At 40.8% G+C, this 19,161-nt stretch overlaps 1 protein-coding gene across 1 annotated transcript; it reads right to left on the reverse strand.

Moving 5' to 3' along the window:
- Positions 1 to 246: 246 nt before the first annotated feature.
- Positions 247 to 7,084, reverse strand: LOC111230640 (DEP domain-containing mTOR-interacting protein-like). The gene is made up of 5 exons (XM_022757430.1): positions 6,888 to 7,084; positions 3,872 to 4,045; positions 3,276 to 3,346; positions 2,828 to 2,932; positions 247 to 2,420 (listed from the first exon to the last, which is right to left on the reverse strand). Exons 1-5 carry the CDS (start codon positions 6,904 to 6,906, stop codon positions 2,292 to 2,294), a joined length of 498 nt encoding a protein of 165 aa, XP_022613151.1. The 5' UTR covers positions 6,907 to 7,084; the 3' UTR covers positions 247 to 2,291.
- Between the last annotated feature and the right edge of the window lie 12,077 nt (positions 7,085 to 19,161).

A 19,161-nucleotide genomic window follows, 5' to 3' on the forward strand; every position in this document is an offset into this window, starting at 1 on the left:
TGTTCTCGTCACAGGTTGAAGTTGAAGCTGAAGTGAGGTGATTCAGTGATGCAGAACCTGAATGTGAAGCAGCAGCTCTCGGCTCCATTTCACCTGCTGTAACCCTCCGTCCTCCAGCTTCATGTTCTTGAACCTTACTCCTCTTGGACCACATGACCTCCAGACTCTGTGACCTTTGACCTGTTTGTTTTTTGTTTTTTTTTAGTTTTTTTTTTACAATCCCTGGGAGGATTCCCTGCACCGACAGAACGTTTGTCAGTAATTCGTCATTTATTTATATTTCATTTGTCACATGAGAAATGCAGCTTTAAGTAGTTTCACAGTCAAACTGAAATTCAAACAATCACAGTTAAAGACATAAAAGAGAGAAAGCAAACATCATACAAAAGAGGAATATATTAAAACTGAAATGAAAGTATTTTAATCTTGATAAGAATCTAACAGGCTTCTTCTCTGCCTCTAGTTCTCTAGTGTACTTCAAGGAAAGTGAGAGTAATTCTAAAAAAGGATATTTGGCTTCTTCATAAAATCCTCATTTTAAAACAATAAAGATGCAACAGGAGCCAAGAGACTCCCTGGGTCTCCAGAATCCCCCTGCAGAGAGCAAAACGCTGCCTGCTGGGAGATATTTCATCACCACTGAAACACACACGGCACCAACGAATGAAAAAAAAAAAAAAACACACACACAAACGGGCACATGGTAAAAACAGATACAGTACAAAGGTATAAAAAAAATAAAGGAGTAAGAGAAAACAAAACACTTCAGTTACAGTCTGTTTCCCCCGCTAAGCTGCTGATCCAACTCGCACTTCTTCACACTCCTCTCTTCCTTTCTGGGAATTAGACGTCGCGGGGAGTGGATGGAAAAGTAAACACGGCCAAGGCACGTGTGAGTGTATGTGTGTGCGAACTTGTGTGTGCGCATGTGTGTGTGTGTGTGTGTGCGTGTGTGTGTGTAAATGCTTCAGGTAATGTGTTTGTGTGTGGAGGAGGCCGAGAGTTGGCATGTGGGGTTAAAAGTCCAAACCACTGCACTGAAGGAAACACCAGCTGTTGGAGCGATGTCAACAACATGATCCCGTCAAGGGTCACGACAGCACGACGCAGGTGTATCGCAAGACACGTTAAAATAAGCACTTTCTTATAAATATAAAATTCTACCATTATCTTTCCTCTGTCTGTCATCATTTAGTGTGAAGAGGTTCAAAGAAGTTCAAATTAAAGCTTGTTTGGAATAAATAAAAGAACTGGGGAGTTCTAATGTCTCTTTAAGAAATTGAAACATCATTAACAGAAACGATATCACTGATCGTCCTGACAGGTGGGATGAGGAAGCTGCAACCATGTGACATACCTGTCAATTAAGCCAACACCGCCCTCATACACACATCTCTTCAAGAGACTAGTTCGAAGAGGTAAAATGAACTAATAAGAGCACCTTGTGATGAGGAAGTGAGAATTTTGGGGGGCACTCATCGTCTGATGTCACAGCATTTAGAGGGACACTTCTACATCACATCACCAGGAACAGCAGAGTGCAAAGTGGTAATACTGCTCGTCGTCAAAACTGTAAGTCACATGATGCCATTTTTTATATTATGCATCAATTAAAAAAAAAGAAAAAGATTTAAATGGATGCAAAAACATCTGACTTATTTCGTCATCTGTCATTAGAGAAAGATAACTAATGCTGATGTGTTGTGGTGTATAAAGCTGAAAAGCTTCTTAATGCAGCTTCTTTATTCGCCCAGTGTTTAGCTTAGCATCGGCTCCAACATTTAGCTTGCTCCTTGGTTCAGGCATTGCTCTGCTCCCAAACTACCACGATGTGTTCGAGGCCCAAAAGGCCACACTGCGTTGATAAAGCAGCCCAAGTCTGCTTCAAGAAATCAATTTGTCTGCCTCTTAGTTAAGGAGCTATTTCATGTGCGCAAACAATGCAATCATCTGTTGCCTGGTATTGACAGATTCTATTTCTGTCCATTTCTGAGAGTCGTCTCCAACTCTAAAGATTCGAGTGTTGACCTTCAAGTTATAGCTTCAGTCAACCAACCTGAAAATAAGAGCCCTCCATCAGTTCAACAAAACTTTACAAACAGAATGTTCCCCCATATGGTTCCTACCAAGGTTCTCTCCTGTCTCATCACTGTGTTTTCTCAGTCTTTTGAAGAAAACCTCAGAGAGGACACACGTAACTGTAGTAACTTTTTCATTAAAGCAAGAACACCGTGCACAGTGTTCTCAGCTTCTGTACTGTACTGTCCATTCATCAGTGTTCATCTCATTCTTCAGTGGTCGGTCTCCTCCATCACCTCCATCACCACGGTTCTGGGTCCTGTTAGGATCAGGTGGCTGACGGTCCGGTAGTCCAGGTCGAGAACGTTGAGGCCGTTGACGGACACCACGAACTGACAAACCTGTAATAGAGGAAGAGAGCAATAAGATAAGTGAGGGGACCTTTCTCCCCACAAAACAACTCTGCAGTGCTACTAAACTAAACTGTGGTGAACAGAATATGACAAATGCAGACTTTTCAAAACTGGAAAAACAATCACAAATCTTTGTATTTCTTGGGGGAGTTAGAAACCCAGAAACCTTCCACGGAAAAAAGAAGCTTTGGAAAGTGGTTTTAAATACTTTAGGAGAGAAATAGAGCTTCTGTTTTGAGAAAACAAAAGAGGAATCAATGATGGATTAAGTGCTTTAACCTGCAGTTCCACCAGTGCCCACTAGATGTCAGCAATTGACATGAAACCCAAACTTGTCTTTTATCTCTAAAGAATTTGGGAGTATCTTTAGTCATTACATTTCCCATGAGGCCTACCTTCATCCCTGCAGCAGCAGCTGGACCGCAGGGCTCCACAGCCTGGATGTGACACGGCCTGTTCCCCCTCACCACAAACCCCCAACCCACAGCATCGCCCACGATCTGCAGACACACAGAGCTCCGTCAGTCAGAAGAGAGTGTGTGTTAGGAAGAAAGTACAGAAAAATACTTCTGCGATGGAGTTTCCCCTCATATATCAGTCCCTCCTAAAACCAGTGATTCTAACAGAGTAATCATTTACAATATACGTAAATAAATGTGTTAAACCAACTTTGTATGATTCTAAAACTTCATCTTCATCACTGAGGCAGTAAGTCTCTTTTTCTTCTTCTGTCACGAGAAGCATTTACACATAATCTCTCATCTCTTCTCACCTTAATGACATGTTTTTTAAAAAAAACAAAAAAGTATTTCCAGTGTGTTAACTGTTAAATCGTTGACGTACTGTGAAAGTTTTCTTGATGTAGGGTCCTCCTGGTTTTTGCAGCTCCTCAGTGCTCACCGGTCTCTTCAGAACTGAACACGACACAAACGTCAAAATGTCAAAATGTGTTTTTCCGACAACAGCAAGAGACAAAGCAAGACGGAAATGGAATCAACACATAAATACGAGTTAGACATTCATGCCAACAGCTCGTGTTGCATGTGAGACATCTGTTTGCACCTTCTACTGTTACATGTAAAATCTCAATTTCAAAATACATCAAATTCTTAATTTCGAGATTTGATGTAATTATCACGAACAGTCACTGATGCAGACGTCGGTCATTGACTGGCTCTACGACTGTCAGCGCTCCTCCTCACTCAGACTATAACCTGAGATCTTCATGCACCTGATTTGAGCAAACACTGATCTTTGCTGGTGGTTATTCTGATGGTTATACTGTGTATGTGACTTATAAAGTAATAAAACATGGCAGCCGTACTGGAAATACCTCACCATCTCTGGAACTGTTCACTGTCCAACAAAAAATGACCTACCTAAAGCACCTTTAAGATGTATACATGTTGGAGGACACTGTACGGGTGTTTTTCTTTCACCTGATTTGGGGTTGGAGAGCATTGGGGAGGAGGATGAAGAGGAGGAGGAGTTGTTGGGGAGGCCGACCTCTCGCCTGCTGTATCTGCTTCCATCACTGCTGCTCCTCAGCCGGGCTCTTGCGTGACCTCCACATCCTCCCCCTGCGACCGCCTTCACCTCCTTAGAGGGAGTGACTGATGGTGAGAAAGAAAATATCATCATGACCCAGTTTCTGTGTTTAACTTCCTCAATATCAACTTCCAACAATTCTGTTTCTGTTCAAACATGCCTTGATAACGGGTGATGCTTCCTTAAATAGCAGAGATAAGATAAACGGGTCACAGCGTTGGCTGGAGGTGCCCGCCCTGCACTCATTCGACACCAGACGGGCGGACGAGTGGCCAAACGCCTCTGTGATCACCTGTCCCTTTGATCGCTGTGAAAATGAACTCTTTTCTCCATTTTCGATGTGCTACATTATACGGCTTATTTCGTTTTTCTCATATTTGTGCATATTTGTGTTGGTTTGTTGTCTCTGTCGTTGTTTGCTCTAAGGATTCTGCCCACTGACACTCAGCGAGTCTGTGCAAATTAAACAAAAAAAAAAAAAAACCCCTTTGTGCCCAAACAAACCTGGAACAGACCTGGTTTCATCTCCACAGTGTCAACACAGACATGAACGATGATAAGATGATTAAATTTGATTTCAACATAGGTAAATGTTAACACCACAGCTGCTGCCGGACAATGAGAACCAGCTTGGTTCATTAAGTGTTGACAAGGAAAAGCAACAACCCCTCAAAACCAAACTCCCAAAGAGCGAGCACAGAGCGTAGCCTGCAGTCGCACGGCACAATGTGCTTAGACAAGCTGGAGGTGAAATCGGAATATGTAGATTGTTCTGTCAAATGAATGACAATTTAAACCTTCATCTTGCACTGAAGTTGAAACTTCATACCCGATACCTGATAGTACAGGTCCACTGAGTGCACATCGGCTACAACAACATCTTTCACTGCTCCACTCTTATTCAACATATCTGCAAAAACACCATCAGAAGAAACCTGCCAAATTACTCACAGTCAGTGAGTCTTCCATTTTTCTTAATGCTAGAATATCTGCTTGCGGAACGTTAGGTGATATTATGCTGTCACCTATCTTGTGTATCTTGTATCGTGTACCTTCATTGTCCCCAGTTCAAATCTGGATAGGGACCTTTTTTTATTTTATTTTTTTGCATCTTATCTCTTCCAACAAATTTCTCATCAACTCCATACTTAGTACAGTCAAAAAAACAATCATCTCAAGTTGAATGAAGTCGCAGTTAAGCTCAGGCTTCTAACATGAGGTGGGATGCAGACCTGGACCTCCATCGCAGCCTGAGGCTTTGAGCAGGGTGTGTGATTCTTCAGTGATTATGAACAGATGATAATTCTAAAGCCGTGTCACGTAGCATTTTTACACTTATGTTATCGTCTTTATGTGAACCCCGTCGCTTTCAAACAGGATTTTTTTTCGTGATACAGAAATACAAACGATTCCTTTTTAAAGGGTAAAACCCAGAGCAACCCAGTCTCCCTTGTCTTCTGGTCTCATATATTTACTTGGTAAAAACTGACTGATTTTAAAATACTGTGTGTAGCACTGTTTATATTCTTCGGTGGACACGGTGCTCATTGAATCTTCAACTAAACCCACATGTTTTTAATAGGCTGGTTTTATGATGGGATGACACAGTGACCTCATACACCCAGATAGTAAAATGATGATAAAAACAATTTCATGGCCTTTGTCTCATCATAACACCAAGAGTTCCTGTTAAAGATAATCCTTTTCTCATTACTTCCTCTTGAATCCATGGATACAAGATACAGTTATTAGATGCACAATATAATCAAAAATGAGTTTTAATAATGTTTCTAACTTAGAGTAAATGAAGTTGAATTACGTTAATGGCGACATACTTTCTCACTGCAAACAGCTCTGAATATTAATGTCAGCTAAAATATAAAGCTCATTCATCCATATTCGCACTCTTATACTGCATCATCATCATCATCATCATCATCACTTTGTAACTGTTCAAAATGGAGTTAGTACACTAAAGTATTTGATATTTGAAAGGCTTATTTTATAAAATATATCCATAAAAAGTGATTTTAAAGAGGACCAGTGGTGTAGAATAAAACTTTAAATTGTGACTGAACTATTAATGTGTATCACACTTAACTATTTATTTACATATTTATCATATCTATCCATTATTAGCACTATTTTTGTGTTCCTTTGCACTACGTCGCTGTGGGAATTGCTTCGCTGTCTCGTTGTTCTTAACGATGACGATTGTGATGCCTGCCTTCACTTGACCCTATGGTCTGTTAACATAATGAAAACATAAGAAAGATGGCAACACTCTATTTGTGTAGTCCACCTACAGAGTGTTTGTCACATTTCAACAGGTTACAGTCGAGATTCAGCTTCTTCACCAACCCTAACCATTCAATGGTTCACTCAGTGTCGGTTGAATATTTGCGAATACATCGTTGAACATTAGTCGAGCGTTAAAATGCTCAACGAAGATCAGTGAGAAGTTAGAAACAACTTTTGCTGTGACCAGTGAAATAAAGAGCAACACTGTCTTTATTGAGCGGTCAGCCGGTGTGAAAGCACGCTGCAGGCAGCGGTGGTTTGTTCTCCTCACACACGCTGACATCAGATACTGCAGCAATTTATTTTTCCTCACAACAAAGTGACGCAGCGAGGAAGCAAAATAAATTTAACACCTTAAAGCAACTAATAAGCTGTTATAAGAGCTGGAAAACTAAATCTACCATGTTACTCTCAAAGACTCTTTTTCTGACTGAGCAGCTTTTGTGGATAAATTCAAATAATTATTTAAAAAATTTAGTTAAAGGCACCAAAGGCTCTGACCCTTTGCCATCTTCACGACCTTATTTGCGTCTGGCGATGCTGATGATGATGTGGGAATGAAATTGTGTTTTCATTATTTGTTGTGTGAACTGAAGCAGCTCTTACCTGCTGTACGAGGTCCCATCTCTCCTCAGTCCTTTATCCAAACGCTCTGAGAGGAGAGTTTCTGAGGATGAACGCAGAGAAGGGAAGACGTTTACCTGCTCATATACACAGGCAGAAAGACCAGTAGACAGTCAGTCAGTCAGTCAGTCAGTCAGACCATCAGTCTTTAACAGGCCCTGACGACAGCTACATGAGGTTTCTTAATCAGCTGCTCAGTTAAATCTGTGAGTGTGTGTGTTTACAGATCTGAAAGCGAGGGTAGTCATCCAGCAAAGAAAAAAAAAGCATGTGTGTGTGTGTGTGTGTGCATGTGCGTGCGTGTGTGTGTGTGTGTGTGCGCGCGTGTGTGTGTGTGTGTGTGTGTGTGTGTGAGCTAAATATTAAACCACTGAACAAACAAACGGACCCTCTGCAGGAGGGAGGAGGAGACACACGTTCAGTGGAATTTTCCCTGCCTCTGAAATAATAAAGTTATATCAAAAATATGAATTACTTCTCAAAATATAATTTAAAAATGTTACCGAGGCATTGTGTAAAAACAAATATCTAAAATATTCTTTATTTAGATGTGAAATAAGCGAACAAACACGCAGCCTCCGCTTCCCTTGTTGAGCCTGAAGATGCTGCATGTGAAGAGAGAGACTTAATGTTTAATGTGACCTGAAGCTTAAAAACACTGAGTCCACAGAAAAACCTTCGCCGTGCAGAAGCGAACAAACACCTCATGAAACTACAAAAAGCTTAACAAAACAGAGAGCGTCTGAGATACACTGCATTATAGCAAAAAAGATTATTTAGAAAATGATTTCATCTTTTAATTAAAATTACAATACAGATCAGAGGCAGAGCAGGAGGATCCCAAAAGACAGAATGTTTAATAGAAGCATTTCCAAAATAAAAGTAATAAATTTAACCTTCATAAAATGGTAGGCTACATATAAAGAATAAAAGTAGAAACCGCAGGCACTCTTCCAGGTTGCTGGTTCGATTCCACACTAACATGAATGAATGATTTCCTCAGCAGCAGCAGCAGCAGCAGCAGCAGCAGCAGCAGCAGCAGCTGTTGAGCAAGACATCCAGCCACGTGTTTGAGGCTGTGTGGTTTGTACCCTCAGCAGCTGAACCAGAACTGACTGTTCCGAAGAAAATAATAAGAAAAATATCTGTGTTTAACCTTTTGCTCCGTCAGTCGCTGCAGGCCGCAGTTTGTTATTCCTGCTGATAAGACCGGCGGATTTCTCCATGAAAGGCTGACATTGTGCAACTTTAGAATATACTTTCATACAAAGAGAGGTTGGCAGATCTGCGGCATAAAAAGCTGAAAAAAACCAGGAGGACATGTTAAGTTACTGCTTGTAATTTAAATGAGCTTGAAGCACGGTGGCCCTGCAGATTGCAGGAGGCTGCAGCAGAGACTCAGCACTATCATGCATTCTATGATCAGATATTTCCCCACTGTTACAAAAAGATATTTCCAAATGACAAAAGTTAGTTTGTCGAAACTAAACCGTATACAGTCGCAGTATGTGTTCAGTATGTGATGGGTTCAGAACTTTTATGGCTTCAAAATATGAACAAAAATATCATAAATCTGCAGGGAGTCCGAAAACTTTAATCACAAATGTTTGTTACAGAAAATGGCACAATCAGAAATGTTTAAATATAACTGGCAATGCATTTACTTTAGTGTTGTATCAGACTAAGGCCATGCAAATTCATTTTTATTTGGCACATTATCATACACAGAGGTCATTATCAGAGGTCATATCATTATCACAGAGGTCATTCAGTGTGTCTAACAGAAAATAAAAGAAGCGTAAAAGTAGAGGTAAAAAGAAGAATGAGAAAACATTATAAAAACATAAAATCAGATATTATAAAACAGATTAATAGGCAAATTAACCAAAGAGCTAAATTAAGAAATATAACAAATTGTGGACAAATATATCAAATCAGTCTGCAGGGTCCAAAAATCCAGAAAGACCACGAACTCATCACTTCTGGTTTCTTGTCATTCTAGAAAGAGATTTAGATTTTCACACTTTAATCATCATCTTTAAACATCACTCACTTTGAAGATAATAGTGTAAAACGACCAAAACATAAAGTGTCAAATCTTTGAGAGATTCAATCATTGGTTTCTGAGCTGCCGTCTGATTCTGTCTTTCACTGATCTTTTTTTTTTTTTTTTTTTTTAATAAAAAACTGGAGCTTCAGAGTGTTTGAGGAACCAACAGTGAAAATTGTCTAATGCACACCTGGCAGACAGATGTGGAGGATTAAAATCATGCATGGAGAAAAGAAATTAAACACTGCCAGCACCAAGTTTACAGAGGAAGTAATTAGATGCTTGTCAGGCATTTATCTCACACTGTGAAGAAACAACATCCCCACCCTCAAACCACAGTCTGTCAAAACCAATTAAAAATAGATGAGACACAAACGAGGAGATTCCAGTAATGATCTCATGAATTGGATGTGGATCTATTCGGAGTCAAACTGTTTTTAATAACATGCAGATAAATGATATATAAGTTACATTTTGCTGCTCTCGTCAACGCGAACTCATGTGTCAGCGGGGTCGTTCGGACGACGTGGCCAGGAATGACAACAATGAACATCGTCAATGACAACAACAACAACAACAACAACAACAACAACGACGACGACAACATGTTGCAGACAGAGTAAACATGCCTCTGATAGATCCGCATTCTTTCCTGTCTGCAGCGGGAACATTCCTGACTCCTCAGATCACAGCTGATCTGTGGTCAGTCAGCGCTGATGAGTCAAACAGCCAATGTGGTTTCTCAAACTGAAGATTACAACACATGGATTGTGGAGTCATACAAATGATCATAATCATCTTCATTTATTTAGAGGTGAAATAGCAGCTGTTCTATGTTTTTTAAAGGCTGGGTGACTTTGTCTGTTTCTCACAGAATCACTTGAAACCAGCTGATCTTTCCTCCGCTGAAGCGCTCACCTCCTCCTGAATCCACCATCGCTGCTCCTTCCCCTTTGCCTTTCTCATAATGTGGTGTTGGGTACATTCCCAAACCCGCTTTCCCATCAGATCTCTGTGGTGCGGTCAAAACGTTAAAAAAAAAAACCTGCTTGGAACTACCTTTGGGTCACTGGGGTCTTCGTATATCTGGCACCTCTCTTGTCAGTGTCACCTTCAGCTCCCTCTTCGAAGGACTTCAAGGGCGCTGCGAGCCTCATGTTGTTCCCGCGGAGAGCGATGTTGCTGAGGCTGCAGAGCGTCCCAAACCGCTGACCTTCCTCTCCAAGGTCTCTACAGTGGAGATGGGGACTGCGCCATCCTGTAGAGGCCAGAGTATCCTTGGCTATATGCCAAGCTGGTATATCCACGCCTTGAGCTTGCCAGCAGAGTTTATAGCAGCCATATATTCCATGGCATATTATATGTAGGCCTAATGTAAAAGTGGACAAAGCCTCTTGTTGGTTTATACTTTCTATTCAGTTATATTCACTGATGACTGTTGTTCTTTCTGTTGTTGATTGATGACTGTAGTGTCCGCAAAACTATCCCTAAAAAAAATCTGAACATGACAAAAGTATACGACGACTTCTTCTACATTTTATTCAACTGTAACTGCAGGACTTCACACGACAGTTGCGAACAACATTCAACTATACATGTTGGATATGTTGGTCTCTAGAAAGCCTTCAATCCAACCCCAGTGTCTGCTGGGCTGTTATCACTCACTGTTATGACTATAATTATCAATGTCAGTTTTGTCTTCCTAATTATGCATGATCTCATTTTTCTGCTTTCTGTTGAAGGAATCAATAATTTCCAGTGATCAGAAGTATTGGAATTCCTTGAAGCTCTGGACCTGTTCTTAAGGTCAGTAAGTCAATTTTATCATACCAGCATTTTTTCTTTTATAATGAGTCATTCACATTTTGCTTTCACGCACATCTTATCATGACGGTGTGCAGAAGAAAGAAACATTTTCTGCAAGGAAGGAGTCGGATCACACGGGTCCCACCGAAAAGGGACATTTTTAACTACACGAGGATTTAAACTGCTACACAACGGAGAGTAATGACAAGGGAACATTTGATGGCATCAAATCGTATCAAAGAAACATCTGTAGTCTATTACTCAAGTATTAGTGAACAGTTCATCAGTCTACCTAGCCGACTGCGCTGTCAAACAAAAACAAGCTCAGCAGCGGCTTTTAACCTTCGACACAGTGACCTCAGAGCCTGCGATAAGACACAATCATGTCTGCTTGCAAATAAATTCAATAAAGAGCAGCAGTTGTAAAGTGTATGGCTTTATAACAGTCCTAGTGAAGTCGTGAGATGATTGTCATCCATAAACAAAATGTCTCGCCGTCAGTAACTGACGTCATCTTTCCTGTTTGGATTGTTTTCATGTGACACCTCAGATTCAGATCTTTTTCCTCTCAACATGTGATTTAGAGAAAACAACAACAACGTGAAGTCATATATGTTCAGTTCCCACCTGTACGCATGTGTACCTGTTACAACGCCCCGAGGCAGGTGACCTGTGCAACTTGCATTATGACTCACTGATGTTCAGTGTCAATAAAGGAAACCAACCCTGTCTTTATTGTGTTTATACATTATATAACTAGTTTGTTTTCCTGATTAAGTCGTGGGGACAAATGTAATCGTGGGTTTAATTGTGATACCTTATCTTCCTGACTCCCGTCTGTGGTTTAGGTAAGAGAAACATTTGGTTAAGGTTCAGGAAAGATGGTGGTTTAGGCTAAATATAACTTCTTCAATAATAACCCAGACCAGGATCAGTCTGATAATCCAACGGTTTCTCGAAGGGTGTTCGAGTGATGGACATTTCTCTCAAACATTAACATGTAAAAAAAGACTTGCTCCAACACTTCCCTCATTGATGATGTGACATTGTCCTCATGAATTCAGCAGCTCAGTGCTCTAATGCTGCAGAGTCTCATTGATCTGACGGGTCAATACGCTCACCGTCTGCAGGAGTGACAACTCCACAGTCGATATGCAGAGTGTTATAAAGAACCTTTAACACATATTATTGATGCGCTGTGTGTATTTAAGTGCGGTGCACCTGGAAGCTTTCACTGGTAAAACTGTTTGCACATCATGATCGCAGATATTAAAACCCCTGTGATCATTGCACCGCTGTATGCACAAACAGATAGAAACCTGCAGCTGTTTGCACATGAAAGGATGTTTTGAGGATGTTTGTACTCTTGCAGCTGCAGCCAGTTCTGCTTCAAAATCGTCTGATTCAACTTTCGTGTCTATTTTCTGCCTCTGCCCTTTTTCCTTTTACCCTCATCTCTCGCTTCCAGTTCACCGTAACAAAAGATAATGCTGCCCTCTGCTGGACAAAAGCTTTTAACACAGTCATAACTGCAAGTTTTTAACTCATTAAAACCTCAGCTTGAAGTCTCTGCTTCCTCTTTTTGTCGCCTTGTCTTCCAGCTTGTCTCTTGTTTGTATTTTCTCAGTTCTTCCCTCCTCTCCTCTTTGCTTTCTCTCTTTTCTTCTTCTATTATAACCACAAACCCGTCACACTCATGATGATCTGGGTACCACTTTACAATAAGACTACCCTTATAAAGGATTCATAAATGGTTTATAATTAGGTTATTAATTCAACACTTTATAAATCATAAATAAACAATAATAAACAAGTTATATATTAATGACTTACTATCATTTATAACTGTTACAGGAGCCTTATTGTAACTCATTAATAAATCAGTTATAAATGTTAGTAACTGATGGATAAATAAATGGTTGTAAAAAAGAGAAACATGAAGATGGATGGGGGAAGAATCAAGTGAGTGAACAACAGGCCACAGATATGTGAACAGTGGGACAAAGACTGGGTGAGCAGTTCACCAAGTAAAGGAGTAACTAATGAGATATGAGATAAATGTGGGCTCACTGTTGCCCTTTTTATCTAACACGTTATAACAGCTCATAAATGATTTATAAAGTGTTAACACACTAATGAGTAAACTAGTTATAAACCACTTATGAATCCTTTACAAGGGGAGTCTTGTTGTAAAGTGGCACCATGTTCTGTATGTGCACATATCTGCTGGAAGGTGAGAGCAGGAGCGTTAAAATGACTAGAAGGGAAGAATAACATAAACAGCCATAGATTAAAAGTGTATGGACTTTATGACGAGTGCTGCATCATTGCTCTTTGTCGGGGCTTTATACTTGTGGTTACCAACAGAGAGTGCCATTGCTGAAATAGCAACATGTGTACTTCCTCCTCCTCTCTGGGTTCCTCACAGTCAGGTAAGATTTGTGTGCGTGAGACGAGGGGGAAGAGACTGAGACACAGGAGCGTTTTGTGAATGGTGAAATGAAACCTGAGGAAAATCGACCAGTTTTACAAATGTATCGACCTGTTTGTAACAGAAAATATGAGAGGAATGAGGTTTCAGGATTAGTGACCAAATGCGGTTCAGAGCAAATCTAATAACCGTGATTTCTTCCTGTGATAAAATACTTCAATATCAGATCCAGTGTTTTTATTTTATTCAGCTGTGTCTAAATGTGTCAAGAGATGAACTCAGCTCACACACAGAGTTCCTCTTTTATGAAAAGTAAAATGGCAGGACGCCTTTCTAAAGCACAAACGGAACGAAAACCTGCGTGAAACTAAAAAAAAAAAAATCAAAGCTTCTAAGATAATACAGTGTGTGTGTGTGTGTGTGTGTGATATAAGATATTCATGTTAATTGAGACATGTGAACATTGGAACAGGTTGTTTGTGTGTGTGTGTGAGTGTGGGTGTGTGTTTGAGCATAGTGGGGCAAATATTAACTTTGTCCAAAGTACATTACTGTTCCTGAATTACGATGCACAAATGTCAGCTGAGTTAATGTATTGGAGTGCCAGCTCTGAACTTCAAACTCTCGCCAGGACTGTATACGGCCAGTCCCCTCCTCTCGAATAGTCAGTGTCGTTAAAGGGCACATTTCACTGAAAATATGTAGCGGGTTGTGTGTGAGAGACTCTGCGATGGGGAGACGCCAGAGCTCAAACCAGAGCTAAAAGAAGAGTGAATAAATGACAGATTAATCAGAAACGTATGATGTGTTGTGCCGTGTCTTGCTGGTGGTGTGACACGTTGGCCACAAATAGCTTTATGAAGTAGTAATATGTTAGAGGTGTGTGTTTTAGGCTTGTTGTGTAGTTCTTCTGCCCCCAAGTGGCTAAAAAGCAACAAAATGCAGCTTTAAATGAATAAAAAAAACCTTTCGAGCTTTGGCCCACTCACCTGTAACGCAACACAGAGTCAACTGTAGCGACCTCGAACTAGCCTCTGTTCACCCAGCCTCCTGCTAATGGAAAAAGAAACACATTTTTTTATTGAAAACACTGTATTCAAAGAAATTTTGCACTTTAAATCCTACTTAAGAAAGAGTAAGCTTAGTGAAAGTTCCTAAAGTTCCCATCCTCCAGCGTCTTAGCTCCGGGGGAAGTTTCATCCAATAGGAAGCACCTTACTCCTGTGGACCGTTGTGTCAGGGTGTAAGGGTTTGAGAGGTAAAGGGCTGGACCCAAAATGTAGCCAACACTTGGGAGATGGTGCAAAAGGTTTATTTAACAAAAGAACTTAAAAAACAAGCACAGGGAAACACAGGAACTTAAACAAGAAACAGGAACAGGCAACATGAACAGACCGAAGGTAAAGCAGACATGAACAGACTGAGGACAAACCCAGAAATCAACAGACGAACCGACACAGACAAAGGGGAGCACAAAGACTATATAGACAATGGAGGCAAGGGTGATTGAACACAGGTGAAACACATTAGGGCGAGTCAGACAATCACTACACAGAAAACAGGACCAAGACAGGAAGCAAAAACACTGACACACAAGGAAACCAATTACAAAATAAAACAGGAAGTGCAAAAAGTCAAAACTAAAAACTAACAAAAAGTGTCTGCCATAGCAAACCATGACACGTTGCCCATGGTGATCCACTTCCTGCGTTCCTCATGTTCTTTTGTTTCTCTGATTAGTCTCTCCTGATTGAAATGAGCAGAAGTACGATGCGTGTAAGCACCTTTTATTATTGTAGCTGGTTAAGTTTGAGCTGGTTTTAACTACTTTGAGTACAGTTTAGTACTTTAGCCCAGTCTGTTTGACCTCCGGGTCGGGCCCCTCGAAAGGGCCACAAGATAAGTCTGAGGGGTCATGAGATGATTGATGGGAGATATAGTATGTTGGATCGTTTTTCCTCTTTGGGTCTTGGAGAGCGATGCTTCACTTCTTTAGAGTGTGTTATAGTTCAGTTTCTATACTGTTGACTTATTATCAAAGAAGCCAATTTTCTTTTCAACACATCTCTTGTTCTGCTGAGTTTTCATGTCAATCCAAACGTTGAAGCTAGCTTTAAACTGAGAAAGATAAAGAAAAATAATTAGGAAAAATGAATAGGAATCTTACACATGAATCCCTGAACGCCTGAAATGAATAACATTTTCTACTTTGCAAATCACTTTGGTTTGAATCACTTCGTCCCTGAATCACTTCCTCTGTCATCGTCAGTTCAAAGTATCAATGGAGTTAATAGCTCAGCATCTGCCTGTATGTTATTGCATCACGCTGGCTTCTGCTTCTCTCCATCCTTCTACCAGGAAGTAACCGACAGTAAGGCTGAGCTGACTGTGGCACTTTCAGTCACCAGTACAGAAAGCAGCGACGCAACAAGTTTGATTTTTTCGGAGAAACTGATGATTTGGCGCTGCCGGTCAGTTCAGCTCGATGAGTCAGTGTTTGAAGATTTGTTCCGTTTGTTTTTTCGGGGGATTTTTTTGGGAGGAATTTCAGATGAAGAATTTAGTTTGAAAAACATGGTGGCACAACGGGCAGAGGTTCTACTTCAAATCAATACAGCTGCACCGGGGAAGGACGTGTTAGTACCCACACAAACAAACTAACCACAGAGTTTGTTTTTCGAACTAACAGCCAATCAGTCAGGATTTCTAAAATCTCCTTTTCACAACTTTTACTCAGCCAGAAACTGAGCTGCTGTGACGTTAGTCTGTTCTGGAGGTGACTGAGTCCATCTCTGTAAGCTCGTCCTCAGGCGCTGAAGCCTGAATCCTCTCAGTGCTGCTGCTTTGATCCTGGGTGACTTTAGACAAAGCAACAAATGTGACCTTTTGCACCTGTTGGGAGCTGCACACCTATAATACAAAGATGAAAAGTAAAAAAAAATGGTTTTCCTGATGTGAAATTATAATAAAAATGAATGATGGTTTGTTTTATTTGATGGGTAAAGTAATGTCCACATCATATAAAACTATACTGAAAGTTAACACTGATTTTAAAAGGAATTCATGATTTATATGATTGAAAATATCCTAGATATTGTAGATGTTGTGATTAACATTATTATTATTATTACACTACTATAACTAAAATTTCTATAATAATATCTAAATAATTCTTTTCAAAAGTGAAAATAAAAGTGAATCACTTGATCAAGTGATCAAACACAAGATATAGGAACAAGTGCGCTCACACACACACACACACACACACACACACACAAAAACCCCTGTAAACCTGGTGACACATTGACACATCTGGCGTTGTGGATCCCGAGTCCAGGTGTGCTGAAACTCAAGCTGCAGTCTCTCTTCCTGCCAGGATCAACGAGCTAAGCGTGGCCTCAGGTGATGGGGCACACACCGGCCAATCAGATCGTTTTGTGGCCTGTGGAAGGTAATCTGTGCCAGGGGCAGAGTGTGTGTTTGTGTATTTGTGCTTTGTCATCCACCTCTGAGACGCATACACACACACACACACACACACACACACACACACACACACACACACACACACACAGCTCCACAGGCCTCAGAAACAACTGTGAATGAGACTCCATTGTTTCAAATCTCTTGAAATGTTTTGTATTTTGTGTCCATATCTGTGAATATCTTTTTGTGTGTGCGCTTTGTGCATGCAGGCGTGTGTGTGTGCATGCAGGCGTGTGTGTGTGCATGCAGGCATGTGTGTGCCCACGCATATGTGACTATCTATGCATGTGTGTGGTCTTTGTAAGGTGAGGGTGTTTCCCCCGAGGTGCTGGATGGATGTACAGATCACTTTCAAAGCTGGGAGATCCCCCCACCCCCACCCCCACCCCCCCCCTCCCTGTGAACAAAAGTTCCCGGCAGAGTGCAGACTCTCAGTGCGAGCAAGACTTCCATAGCCCTGATGTGTTTTGAAAGCGGCGCTGTGAAAAGAAGCGTAATGCTGTGGCTTTGTTTGGTATCCCAGAATCACAGAGCAGATAACATCTCATGAGGCCGATACCCGTCATGCAGGAGCTCTAGTGGAGGCATTCGTCTGCTGCGGAGACAACTTTGAACAGAGGAGCTCTCTTCACAGTGTGGTCTAATGTCTTTGTCTCGTTGCTTACAGGGGAAAACAGTGAGATGTTCACATGTGTCTCACAGCGCTCTCAGCTCAGCTCACCCTGAGCCTCAGGTATCTTTCAGGTCTTACATCATCTCGTAGAAGGAACGCGGTGGATTTAATGATTTATAACACACTTCATTTCCATTTTTTTCGTCTCCCGTCACTGCACATTGTTAACACACGTCAGCACTCTGGGTCCCGACTGGTTCGCTCAGCCTGTTACGAGTTTTCAACGTTGGTCACACATGTCAATTTCTATGAGGATGTCATGTGGCCTGATGCTGCCACATCCACTGCAGATATCAAACCTTTGGCCATCTTTCAGTACGACCTTGAGCCAGCTTACTTTGTTATCATGAACAGTTTCACTACCGCTACAATGATGCATCTGTGGCTGCCACAAACAGCTGATGTCAACCTAAAAAACATGACATATTCCCTACCCCAGGTATAGACAGGAATATCCAAGTGGAGCACTGGAAACATAAGGTGGAAGTCATTAGAGCATTAATACAGATCAAATATAGTTCACTGTACACACACCCACAGGCCAACAGGTGTGTCTGGCATGGATCATTCTGTCTGTAATATCAGTCATCATCATCAATGATCATCATCCTCCTCTTAGCCGCAACCCTAAACTCAAGAAGTAAAGAAGGTGCAAAAAAAAAAGACCAAGGTAGAGTTTCATATGTGGATGTTAGGAAATGCGAATGCCACTGTCCTGGACTGATACTTCAGTTGTTGTTTTTCAGAGATCCCTCTGGGGCTGCAGTGCCGCTATAAAGTTGCTCTCACTGCCAAAACCTAAGCAAAATCCTGATAAAATGTCTTTTACCAATTATTGATATGGTTCTCTTATGCTGCTCAAGACTTATTTCAACCCTTTCAATCTCTGTCTCTGTAAGCTCCCTTTTATGTTTCCTTTTATGAACAAACAAATGCTGAAATCAGCCCTTCTGAAACCATGTTCCATTCACCAAGTGGCTGATTACAATCTGTCAGATTCATTACACCTGGATACAACATAAAAAAACGCAGAAATACATAATAAATTGTATTATTTGTTTAGTTTCTCTGGACAAATTGTAATATGAGTCAATTCTCTGGCCGCTTCTGGCCATAGCGCTTAGCTGAGAAAGACAGCAGGCAACAGTTTATAATGAGTCACAACTCCAAATTATAAAAAGTCAATAATTCAATAAAACTGCCAATTGTGGCTAGATTAAAATGGATTTGATTATTTCCAATTTCAACATGAAAAGAGTTGCTCGTGAATTAGTCCATCAACTGCTTGTGATTTGTTCAATTTAATGTCATACAAAAGTTAGTGTAAAGAAATGAAATATCCAGTGTCTCTCCGCCAATACTAAGACTTTTAAGTTTAGCCCAAGAAAAGTTTCTGATGTGCACTGATTTAAAACTAAGGAAAAAGGATATGGCAATAGCGGCCTCCTGTTACGAGTTTTCAACGTTGGTCACACATGTCAATTTCTATGAGGATGTCATGTGGCCTGATGCTGCCACATCCACTGCAGATATCAAACCTTTGGCCATCTTTCAGTACGACCTTGAGCCAGCTTACTTTGTTATCATGAACAGTTTCACTACCGCTACAATGATCATCTGTGGCTGCCACAAACAGCTGATGTCAAACCTAAAAAACATGACATATTCCCTACCCCAGGTATAAGACAGGAATATCCAAGTGGAGCACTGGAAACATAAGGTGGAAGTCATTAGAGCATTAATACAGATCAAATATAGTTCACTGTACACACACCCACAGGCCAACAGGTGTGTCTGGCATGGATCATTC

The sequence above is a fragment of the Seriola dumerili genome, unplaced genomic scaffold, assembly GCF_002260705.1.
Source record: "Seriola dumerili isolate Sdu_G_001 unplaced genomic scaffold, Sdu_1.0 BDQW01000276.1, whole genome shotgun sequence".
NCBI lineage: Eukaryota > Metazoa > Chordata > Actinopteri > Carangiformes > Carangidae > Seriola > Seriola dumerili.